Genomic DNA, 12,006 nt, shown 5'->3' with positions numbered 1-12,006 from the left:
TTAAGTATGTATTGAATATATATTGGAATTAAACATACTGACTGTGCGCTTAGATTAAGGTCAAGCATTGCTTTGTTCCTATAATCATCATAATAATAGAAAATATAATGTGTGGTATACCAGTTAAAAATATTCCTTAATGTTGTATTATTATAAATCATTCCTTGTAAATGAAGGATGATTGATTAATAATACATTGAATTTATAGATTTAAGATATTTGTGTATTATTTTATAGGTAGACACTTCTTTCAACAGCAATATAAATGTGATATTATTCTATAACATCTAAGATACTAAGATACTGTTGCGAGTGCTGTTGTCTACGGAGCTCCATTGAAAAATTGTTTGATGATGCAACTTACAGAACTCCCTGCTGTATTTTGATCTTCATACTGTTCAACCTACTTTGTCTTCAGGTACACTAACTAAGTTAATGCACCTTTATTCTGGAATGAAGGTATAGCACTCTTATTGAATTCACTTACACTTACTCCTTTGCTTTTCAGTCTGGAATTAACCTATATTTTGTTTCTCCTTAAATTACCTCTTCTTGGGGCCACTATTGCCTCTGCCCCTCTCTCAGTATCCAATTTGCTAGAATTTGATACAAAAATAGTTAAATAATCGAAATATTATTTTAGTCACAGGACTAACTCAGTGGCCTAATCACCTGAATGGTTTAAATACATGAATTAAAATAATTATTTTCTTCTTCATGTATTCCTCCTGAACAAGTGGAACAAGTTTCTTGGCTAGGTCATGATTTTCCAGGAAAATTGTTTCTCATATGACCCATCTGATTAAATCAGATAGGGACTGTGATTTGAAGATAGGGACCTTCAAAATAGACTTCATTCTGGTTAAAGCAGTGAACTGCTAGGGTGTGGTTTAGCAACTAAGGCAGCTAAGATGCTAGGCGCATCTGTGTGTTCCCATCTAAATGTGAGATTACATCTCCCATTTTGCCTCCTGTTAGCTCTGCTTTAACACTGCTCCTACTGCAGTTTGAATACCTATTTTGTAAATGTCTTGAACAATTGCAGGTGGCAACCTAACCTAATAAAAAATAATCTATTAGTACTGTGTGCTCCATATTTTCACCAAACTAAACACGTAAAATTCCAATGTAGTTATTTTTCTCAAATTTGAATTTTCATTACTTCATATGATCAATAAAGTAGTCTTTACTACAATTAAAGATATTGGAAAATCACAAGTATATTGAAATAAGATGGAAAATGTATTGCTTTTCATTATCTTTAATTGTAGACATTATAAACTGTATTTTAAGAATTGGATAGATTCTTTTTATTTTTTATTAAAATAGGCACCCACAAAAATGGTAAATTGTCTAGACTATTTACTATTTAGTGTACCTTATATAAATAGCATCCTCCTTCAACTATATTATCTTAACACACATTTGTGTCTGTGTGTTCTCTCTTCATGTACTTGGTGCTGTGTCACTTTAATGTGACAGAATGTGTAGTTTTCAAAACCTTTATGTGGAGCCTTAGAATCTATGTAGTTTACACTTTTATACTGATATTGCACGGCTTTTTACCAGTTATATCTTTATATTTAGATTTTTGTGTATATTTCATAGAGTTTTTAAAAAATAAATTGTAAAGAATGGTGTTCAGAAAACATCTAATGCACTGTTATTGTATTTATCACCAAAATCCTACTGGATAGCCATATGATAGTGTTGTCTATAATCTTTGTTTCCTATTGGTCAGCATGTGAAAATTCAATCCAACAGTTCTTGAATCATTTTTTTGTGAAAGTTTATGCCAATTGGGCCTATTAGCCATCCTTTGAAATCTGTCAGCAGATGAACTGAACTGTCTTTCTCATTATGGCTAAAGCCTCATATTGCTGTGCCTGGTCCATTCAGCCACCGATCCCTGGTGAGAAGTCAAACTTGCCTTAATGGCTTTGAATGAATAAAAACTACCCTATTAAAATGCAATTCAGAGGCAATGAAAGCAGTAAGTGAAACAGCCGGCTACCACCACAACCATTGTGTATTCTGGGACATTGGGGCCACATTAATTTTTTCAGTGATGTCCGTCCCATGTGCACATTAGCATGGATTGCACTGTAATCTGTCTTGTAGGAGAGGCACTTGTCTCCAGTGAATAGGAATGTCTATGCAATATTGTGGCGTTCTTTAAAGAGGCAGTGCTTTTTTTTTGTAAATGTTTTTGTATGATTTCTGTCACCTTTTGTATCTTACATTTTTACCTAAATATGCAAAATCATTCCTGCTATGCTTTTTTTCTCAAAGGACACTGAAATCTCTAATCATACTACTTATGAGTCTTTGCAATCATGGATATGTGCTTGAATAAGAGAAATAATTTCTCAAAATCATTACTCGCAAGAGCAACTGTTTATGTCCACTAGATTTTAAACGTGCTTCTAAGGTTCAGGATTTTAGTTTTTTGTTTTACTAAACTACTTTCAATACTTTTTTTAGTGCATATCAATCTTTAACATCTACTTTGATGATTATGTAGGAACTCCAATGTTGAAATTGCACATAAACTGCTAAATAAATTAGCTTCAAAACAAGTTATTTTTTGTTAGAAATACTATGTATATATACTATATGTATTTCTTTGCGAAACTTTATTTTGTTGCAATAATATCTTTTTTTAACTTCATGGTTTCAAAAGTGTCATATTTAATTAGAAGGAATAGAAAAATGCTCACAGAAACAAAATTAATCAAAAGATGAAATGTGCTGTTAATTAAAGGATTTTTAAAATTGCTTAGAGATGAAATGGCAAAATATTAGAAAAGAGGTGATACAACAGCTTTGCTATGATAAAGCAGTGAAAAGGTTTACTACAGAGTGCTTCCTGTTTGTGTGCCAAGGTTGTTTGTTTGTTTTCTGATGAGCCAAGCCAATGCCCAGCGGAACTGAGGGAGCCCACACAGACACCTCTTGTACCATGCTGGATAAATCTTCCCTCAGCAGCGTGTCTTGGGTACAATTTGCAAAATCAACCTCCCTGTAATTAACATCTGGCATTTTTCCTCAGTAACAGATATTTACACTGAACATATTTCCCAACAAACAACTATTCTTACTGCACAGTATGTTTGTAACAAGAAAATAAGAATGGAAAATGTAAAACAGATGAACATTTCACAACTGTACTTGAAAGAAATATTATTACAAACAATAACAGCCATGCACAGAAAGAAAGTCTAATCAATTAAAAGTTGTTTCCATCTTCTGAAACAGTACAGACTACCACAATTCTTAATGTAGGAGAAAGGGCAAGGGACATTAAGAGAATATTTGCTGAAGATCAGAAGAAATTGGAAATGTATTGAACAAACATTTTATTAACATTGCCCAGTTTACAAAGGACTTCCACACCATCCCAGAGAAATCGTAGCAGAAATTAAGATTTATTTAGCAGAAGGTGGCACTCAGTACTAATGATTTCTGTCAAATGGCACTTTCTGAATTGAGAGGATTTTCTGAAGGATTTTTGAAATATCCTAAAGAATTATGAACGTGATGTACTACTTTCCATTTCAGAAATTAAATATTTCTTACAGTGATGGCAGTATGAATTGAACATGTAAAATATTTCATCGATAATTCTCAATATATTACCTTTCTCTCTGCTGTTCATTTTGGTGTTACAGTGCATGCACATCACTTAGGCCCAGATAAGGCTATTACTGACCAAAATAAATGAATAAACTGTCATCAGACATTTCATGGTGTGACTTCACTTAAGAACCCCACGCTCTCTCTTTAAAAAAAATATTTTATAATATTTTTATAAAATAAAAAAAATATTTTATAAAAAAGTATTGTCTATACTCATCAAGCTGTATTCAGAATGTGTATCGCTTATGAAATTTCCTTCTGTTTCCTCCATTTTTATGAAGAATAGAGTGGATTCTATGATGGAAAATAAAGAGTTTTGTTATGAAGCCTATAAATAATTACTACATTGTCTGGTGTGTCACACTAACTAGTTGATGCTTAACCAATTTAAGAACTGGTCATAGGATCACTGATATTGTTTATTCTTTAAGTGTAAGCGAACACTGAGCTCTTAGACCAGACAATCTGAAACTACTGTTCACCTTTCATTTAGATTAGTTTTCAACCTAAACCAACATTCATTGTAGTCTGTAGGAAAGAACTGCTAGTCTCGTAGCAATATTTAGATTCCAAAATAGCCTCTGTTTGACTCTCTATAGGCATAGAGGAAGTGCACAGGACAAAAATGGTACAGTCTGAGTACTGAGTGCTTTGTCGGTTAAATTGTGAAAACAGAAGGTTGCAGAAGATTTTGAAGAATCTTGAGACTGGTGCATGGATGTTAACATGATAAAAGATGAGAAAAGTGATTCAGTGACCCATTTATACTCTGAAGCCAATTATTGGCAGGATTTTAAGCTTGTCCTCTTTCTGAATTTCTATTATAAATTGTATATTTCCTGTATACAGTATATAAACATTATTTCCTACAATATAAATATAGTTCTATTAAAAATCTCAAAGCACTGTGCCTTGAACTGCATGCATTATTTTTATAAAATATTTGTAAAATCGCACAGTAAACCAACAAAAGAAAACAAATATAGTAAAACAATTATAAATTAAGACCTACAGTATAGTAAATTCATATGTCTTTAAGATAGTTTTAAAAATACTTACAGTTGAAGTTACTTGGGGGTTTGTGCTTGGACTTTTACCAGTTAGCATGTATATTTTGCCTTTGGTCAGATCATTCACCATCACTGAGTTGAGTTTCACTGTTATGCTCATGAAATTCAAAACCAGATATGACAAAAAAAAAATTAAATGAGAAATGTAAAGATTTTTAAATACTAAGACATATTTTGAGATGCAAGCAGTGCTATGGAAGATAACACACATACAGTGCACAGTCATGTATAGTTATAAGGTCTAATATTGAAATAAGAGCTAGTTATTATACCTTTTTATATTACCTAAAGTGGAGTGCCTTTATTATTTTTTACAATTACACCATCTAAAAAGTTAATTGTCAAATACTGTTAAAAGTCAAGGTTCTACATGTCAACAGTTGTTTAATTCATGTACATTTCTGAGATATTATGGGTAGTAAACTCAATTAAATTTAAGGCATTTATTATTGCCCTTTTTAATTTATATACTGTAGGTAGCCTGTATCACTATATTTTGAAAAGTGCCAGTTCTTTAGATAAACCCAAATCAGTTACATCAGCAAAACTGACAGCAGCAAAGGAAATCCAGGAGGATTTGCAGCAAGTCCTAGACGAAGCAATGATATGGCAAATTAAATTTTTGAAAGCAAAATGTCATGTTCAAGCTGAATGAATATATTTGTATTGATAAAAAACAGATATACTGATGTACAATGATAATGCAACATTATCAGTCTAGATTCTACATCAGTAACCTCAGTTAGCATACACATAATAGTGAACTGGTATTTATTAAGTGGTATTGTTTCTTGGGATTAAAAATACAGAGCTCAATTTCTGTGATTTCAGAAAAAAACATTAGGTACTTTAAATTAGGTATAGGTTTATATACTGTAGGAATTGTCAGAATAAACTGAATAACAATCAATAATTAACCAGTTAAAAAGACATAATTTTAGTTAACCATAATTGTTGGTAGTTATTGGCATGATTAAAGGACTGCCTGACTGGGAGAGAATCTGCCCAAATAATGATTCATCCTCCAACAGATTAGTCAAGATAAACCAGGAAGCAGGGACAGGTCACCTCCTAGAATGCAGAGGATCAGCATACTAGGCTAGGATTGTTGTATACTGTACATCCAAACACACAAATTCCAGGAAGAAATAAGCCTTGCATCAGTATTATGTATTATTATCAGTATCTTTCCATCTGTATGAAAATGGGCTGCTGTGCAGGGATAAAGTTACTTATTTAATAAATTGCCTTGTTCTGGCACTCAGAGAATATATGAGGAGTGGAGGCAGTGGAGAAGTGTATCATTCACCAGTGTTGGGGGTAGAAGTCCCTTAGTCACAAGTATAGCTCTGGTGTAGCTTGAGGGCAGATTTGCTACCCAGTTATTCTTTGAGGAAAGCCTTGGTCCAACAGTTTTTTTTCGTATCATTCCTGCAACTCAATGCAAAAGTACAGCTTTTTTAGAAAGACACTGTAAGGCCATATACAGTAGTGCTAGTATTAAAATGGTATGATGTTAAGAAAAAAATGTTGAGGATTTGCTATAGCATTTTTCAATTGAACATCTATGGGACAAACTTGCCAATGCCATCAGCAGAAAACAAATGCATCAGTCAACCCTTGATAGCTTGCTGCAGATCCACAGAAAGAGTCCATGATTAGGTCTATGCATCAATACTGCCAAGATTGTGTTCATACTCAGTGTGATCATACCTTTTTTGACACTTTACAGAAAACCAATCTACAGAAAACCAGACTTTTAGTCTGTATTTTTTTCAGTTTTCTGAGATTTATTTATGGCTATGTTAAAATTATTTGAATAGATTGCACGTAAGTGTTGTGCTTTTATTGTACATCTATACATATGTTAAAGATATGACATGGGTCACATAGTTATATTAACATTGCTTATACTACCTCATCAGAGCTTTCATCCTGACAGGTAGGCAAAATATTCCTAAAACGCGACTAGAAGGTTTGTAGGAATAGCTCTGTTTAATTTGCTCTAAGAGAGTTAATGCAAACACTGATTTCTTCATTTACTAAATCTAAATATCCATCAAACCCACAAGCTTTCAAACAAACTGTAACAAGATATTTAAGATGGAAATTAAATACTAGAAAAATTCAGGAGTGATGTATGTAAATACAATGTTTTTGGTGGATTAGCAAACTATAAACAGTAGATTTTCTGGAACAATGGGACAAGAAATGGATTCCCAAGGTCTGTGTGTCATTTTGTAGAACAATAAGCTATTGGAAACCAAAGGATTGGTTCAAGTGTGCTTTATGTGTTGTTTCTTCTTCTTTTTTTAGGTTATCTACCATTTAATACTTACATGATCATTGTTTTATGTTCTTGTTTAGATTCCGCCCTTTTGCTAATGCTCATAAGAACAAGAAATATGAGGAAATGATCAACACTTTGTCCAGGTTTGAACAAATTACCTTTGACACCAAACACCAAGAAAACCAAGAAAAACTAAAAGAAAAAAAAGTAAGTCTCACATTATTTAAGCATTTGTTTTTTGTTTTTTGTGGCATCATATACAGTACATCACTATAAAAATGCACACACCCGAAAAAGGCTACAAAGCTGAAATGTTGTGTTTCTTTTCTTCTTTTTTCAGCGTGGAATAAACCTTTACTTGTTCCTATACAAATGGACTTTATGCAAAGACTGAATCCTTATCATTTGCTCACATAACCAAACATTAAATGATTAAAATGATACTCTTGATACACAAAATACCGTACTGAGGTATTTTAAAAATGCTACATTTTTCAATAAAGCTATAAAACTATAAGTAATAAAACTATTATACATTTTTTATTCTTACACGAAAAACTGCTATTTACACTTTTCAGTTTAGAAAACTGCTATCACTGTACTTGACAATTTTCACTTGAGTTTTCAGAAGCCATTATTTGTCTCTGTTTCTCCATTTGCTCAGGTAGTACCATTGTCAGACTGGAAAAATTAATTACATGAATGAATAAATGAGAACACAATAATAAGAAAAAACAAAACAAAAGACACTGTCTCCAGTGTCCAGCAAATGACTTTGAAATCACTGCTGTAGATGCTCACCAACACCAGTTTCAGGTTTTATCACACTCAACATATTTTATATTTTGTTGCTGTTCTGCTGTTTTCAATGTAATAAAGCATTTGTCTCATAAAAGCTATCTAAAAACAGTACGTATTTTGTTTTTAACTGGCATTAAGTAAATATTTTTTTAAGTGTTGAACTACTGTATGCATTTGCAGTGTTCATATCTTTAATATTTTTTAATATTCTTCACAAGCGAAAATGGAAAATTGACTTTATACTCAGTGCTAAGTAATTGACTGTATTTCCTAAAGGGCTTTCATGGATGAGGGTGCTTAATTATCCCCTCGCAGCAGGTAGCACCCTGCTGCATTGAGTGCTATTGCCTAGAAATACATGTAGTTGAATAAAATTTTAAAAATAAATAAAACGGGCTGCTGGCAAGAGACATATGCTTTGTTGGCTAGATGTGTTTTACAGAGCCACTTGGCATTTAATTATTACCCATACCGCTTAAAATACTCTGAACACCCCAATGGATTAAATTAGAGGGCCTAAGCATATTGCACAGAACATAAAGTTGACCTTTACTGTCTGCGGGCTTTGGAATCGTGTGGGATGGAAAAGCCATCATATATTTAATGTGGCACAACACTATCTGCAGAAACTTGGGTGGGACTGTGGACTCGGTGAGCCCATCACAGTCTGTGATTGAAGCTGCTGTCACCGGCATCTTGACAGTAATGAACATTCGGCTTAATGACCGTAGTTATGATTATCATAATTGATGTGTGAATGTGGTGCAAAGAGAATCATTACTAGTCAAATTTACAATGGAGTTGGTTTCAGCTTTTGAGGGGTAATTGTATTTTTTCAAAGCCACAAAGAAGAGAAAACCATCCTTGCAGTTGACATCCCATGGGGCCTTATTTACAGTATTAAGTAGTCAAATAAGTAGTCAAAATAATGATGCCTCTTGTCTAAGATATAATCTAAAATGATTGTATTCCATATAGAATAGACGGGAGAGAGGCAGTTATCAGTAAACAGAATAACTACTCTTTTAAATAGTGGCTCAGCTAAAGGTGGTACTTTGTTGCTATTGGTGATTTACACCCTCTAGGATAATTTTCTGCAGGTGCTCTGCTTGTTAGCCACAATAAAAATACAATTTAAAAACATGTATTCTCTCTGTTCTGTCCATGTTGTCTCTATGACCCATACAGCTTTTCAGGACTTTGTTAAAGGGATGTGATGTATGCTATATTTGATGTATTTTAGTGAACAACAAGAATAACCTGAATATATTTTCATCTATTCTTTGTGGGTTTCAAGGTCTAAATATGATGACAATTTTTGTGTTCACAAATGCTCTTTAATTTCAATTTCTAATGTTCTTCAGTTTCTTTTATAACAATTTCAGTTCATTTTTTCTTCCCATAAATTCACAGCTCATTTCTTTTTTGTTGTTTTTGCAATCTCATTTTGTCTTCTATGCAGCTTTCTTACCAAGCATAGCATCATTAACCTGCTGTAAAGCAAACTCTCTGGCAGTAATTAATGCAGCATAACACGCAGCATGTCAAAGTGTTCCTCTTTGAGTGGATTAACATTAATTTTTTCAGTGGTTCTCTGAATATTTTTCCACAGAAGCATTTCTTAAAATTCAGATCTCACACATATGTCACAGTAGGGAGAACTACTTTTATGCCACACCATATAAACATTTACACTAAAAATATAAAAAAATTCAAATTAACCAAAGCTAACTCAGGCAGTGATTTAAATAAATGCACTGATCCACAAACACCATTAACTGCCTATAAAAACTGGGCATATACAAATCCATTCCCACTTTTGTGCTGTCTGACTTTGACTTAATATCCGTTCTCATAGGATTTAAAGATTATATAACATGCTGCCCTTGTGTGTCAATAAATAGTTTAATGTTTTGGCAAATGTGAAGCAATAACTTTACCATTTCATCATTGTATGGTACTATACTACTGCAGTGAATATATCATTGCTTACACAAATTACTCTCTGTATACAGATTTCATTTTTGGGACTCATACGATAGCATTAATTACTTTTACAGTATGTTTTTTGCTGGACTCAATTCCATTCATAAGGAACACATAAAATAGTACCATTTTTAAGGCCTGCCGTTTTTTAATTCTATGTGATTTTTAATATAAAACAGGAAAAATGTCAGATTGCAAAAGTTTATGGACTCTTTATGTATTAATCAGAACCTTGCAAGCAATTATGTAGTAAACGTGTGCCATCAACTAGTTTTATATTTGATGAAAAACTGTTTTTTGACTCTTTAATTTCTCTGTGGGAAAGCAGTGTCCCTTGATGATGATCCCCAGCTTTGAAAAATAAATTGATTCTAAAGAGGAAATTAGATGGTACTTATTATACTGTCTAACTAGTAATCCAGTGTCATTTGTCTGTTGCTTGATGAATGTCCTGCTTTAGCCTACCTTCCTTGTTTAACAATGAGATCTCCAGATCCATGACACAGTACAGAAACCTGCCTTTTAATGAGGCTCCATTGCCCGTTAGTTTTTGCATTGACTCAGAAGAAGATAATGATGGATATGGTGATTTTCAAGTGCATTTATGATTAATTTATGCCCATTTATTTTTTGGGGGTATTCACACCTTACAATTTTGATATTTTCATTAACATTTCTTAACATAAATGCAATATGTTTTAAGTAGATTAAAGAGAAACCATTGTGAGAAAAATGATGAAGGAAAAGGTGATTTTGAGCTACATTTCTAAAATATTGATAGTTTATATTTTAACAGCAGAGTGGTGAAATTAACACAGACCCAAATTACAATGTATATTTAGGCATCCCATTTCAGTTTCTGTCATGATCCACATGTCGAATTCTAAAAGTTATTTTCTGAATCTAGGTTTACTTCTGTTTGAACCCTTTTATATTTGCATATTTGTTTTTAACTGGAACTATAAACAGCATCCTCATACTGTTTATATTACAAAACAATCAACTTTAAAATGAAATTATTTCACAGTCCATCCTGTATGTAGTATAATATAAAAAAATATTCTGTATGTACATACAGATTTTCATTACATATACAGTAGATCAAAAAGGTTTTGATTATCTCTTTAGTTACCACTTTGTCATAAACAGTGTACTATCACATTTTACTGTAATTGCATTAGTGTTACTGTAGGTCTAAAAATCCAGATATTGTATTGTATATTGTCAGCAAAAACAAAAAAGTAATACAAAATCCCTACTTTTTCCCCTTTTCATATTCCAAATGTTACAGGGTTAAATGCAGCTTTGCATTCTAAGGTGAATTCTATTCAAGTCTGGGTCGGTTGGCAGCCCTGCCATGTCACACTCCTGATGCTTAAAAGTAATGCAGGCAGACAGAGTGACAATCACGTTGCAGTCTCCTATCCACAGTAATTAGTCTGTTAGTTAATGCGGACTTGATGAGGAGCCCTCATCAACCCCTTCATGCTGCTGACTGAAGGCCCATGTTTTGATGTTTGCATTATCACCACCAGTGCCAACAAATTGAAACACCAGGCTAATTAGGATGGCTAATGAAGTGCGTGCAGTGGCCACGGCTTGCCGCAAAGCCTTTCCTTCGATTCACATTAGAGTTTCATCAATCACTTTTTTAAAAGTGATGCAGAACCACTTCTGCCTATTGCCTGGTATGTTTTAATGTTGCTTCAGTAATTGCTTTTTCTCCTTCTACCATCCAAAGCTAAGGCTGTTTTTTTTTTCTTTTTTTTAATTATTGTGGGTGCAAGGATACTGGCAACTAGAAAATTTAGTTTAAAATGATGCTCTGTTACTGCCTACCCTTGTTAATCATAGGCTGGATAATGCATCAAAATGATATGTTTGATATATGGGGGTATTTAAATGTGAATGGTATTCATAATGAGCAATAAATAAATAAAATAAACTATGACAGTAGCTGTGAAGTATGCAATGGTATTCTGTGTAAAATTTCATTAGACCTCAAAAGCCCTCCGGACTGTGTTACATTAGTGACCAAAGGCTGAAGGTAATTCGCCATAACTGTTTTATTGGGATGTAAAATTCCACTGTCATTTCATTGGCCATCTAATAAACAATTCTGATGACTTAATTCTTTTTTCTCATATCAATTAACTCTTCCCTTTCCTTAACTCTTTTAACAGTTTTCAACTTCAGGATCAAAATGTACACTGTACATAC

General features: G+C 33.1%; 1 protein-coding gene across 1 annotated transcript in view; it reads left to right on the top strand.

Moving 5' to 3' along the window:
- Nucleotides 1-12,006, top strand: part of spata17 (spermatogenesis associated 17) — an 80,528-nt gene that overhangs the window by 55,662 nt on the left and 12,860 nt on the right. The window contains exon 9 of the mRNA XM_088624744.1: nucleotides 7,077-7,206. Within this exon, the coding sequence (XP_088480870.1) occupies nucleotides 7,077-7,206 (130 nt within the window). The remainder of the gene's footprint in view (nucleotides 1-7,076; nucleotides 7,207-12,006) is intronic.

The sequence above is a fragment of the Lepisosteus platostomus genome, chromosome 3 (genome assembly GCF_059453375.1).
Source record: "Lepisosteus platostomus isolate fLepPlt1 chromosome 3, fLepPlt1.hap1, whole genome shotgun sequence".
Classification (NCBI taxonomy): domain Eukaryota; kingdom Metazoa; phylum Chordata; class Actinopteri; order Semionotiformes; family Lepisosteidae; genus Lepisosteus; species Lepisosteus platostomus.
The sequence above is the reverse complement of the archived record's forward strand: the minus strand, read 5'-3'. Positions and strand labels throughout refer to the sequence as shown.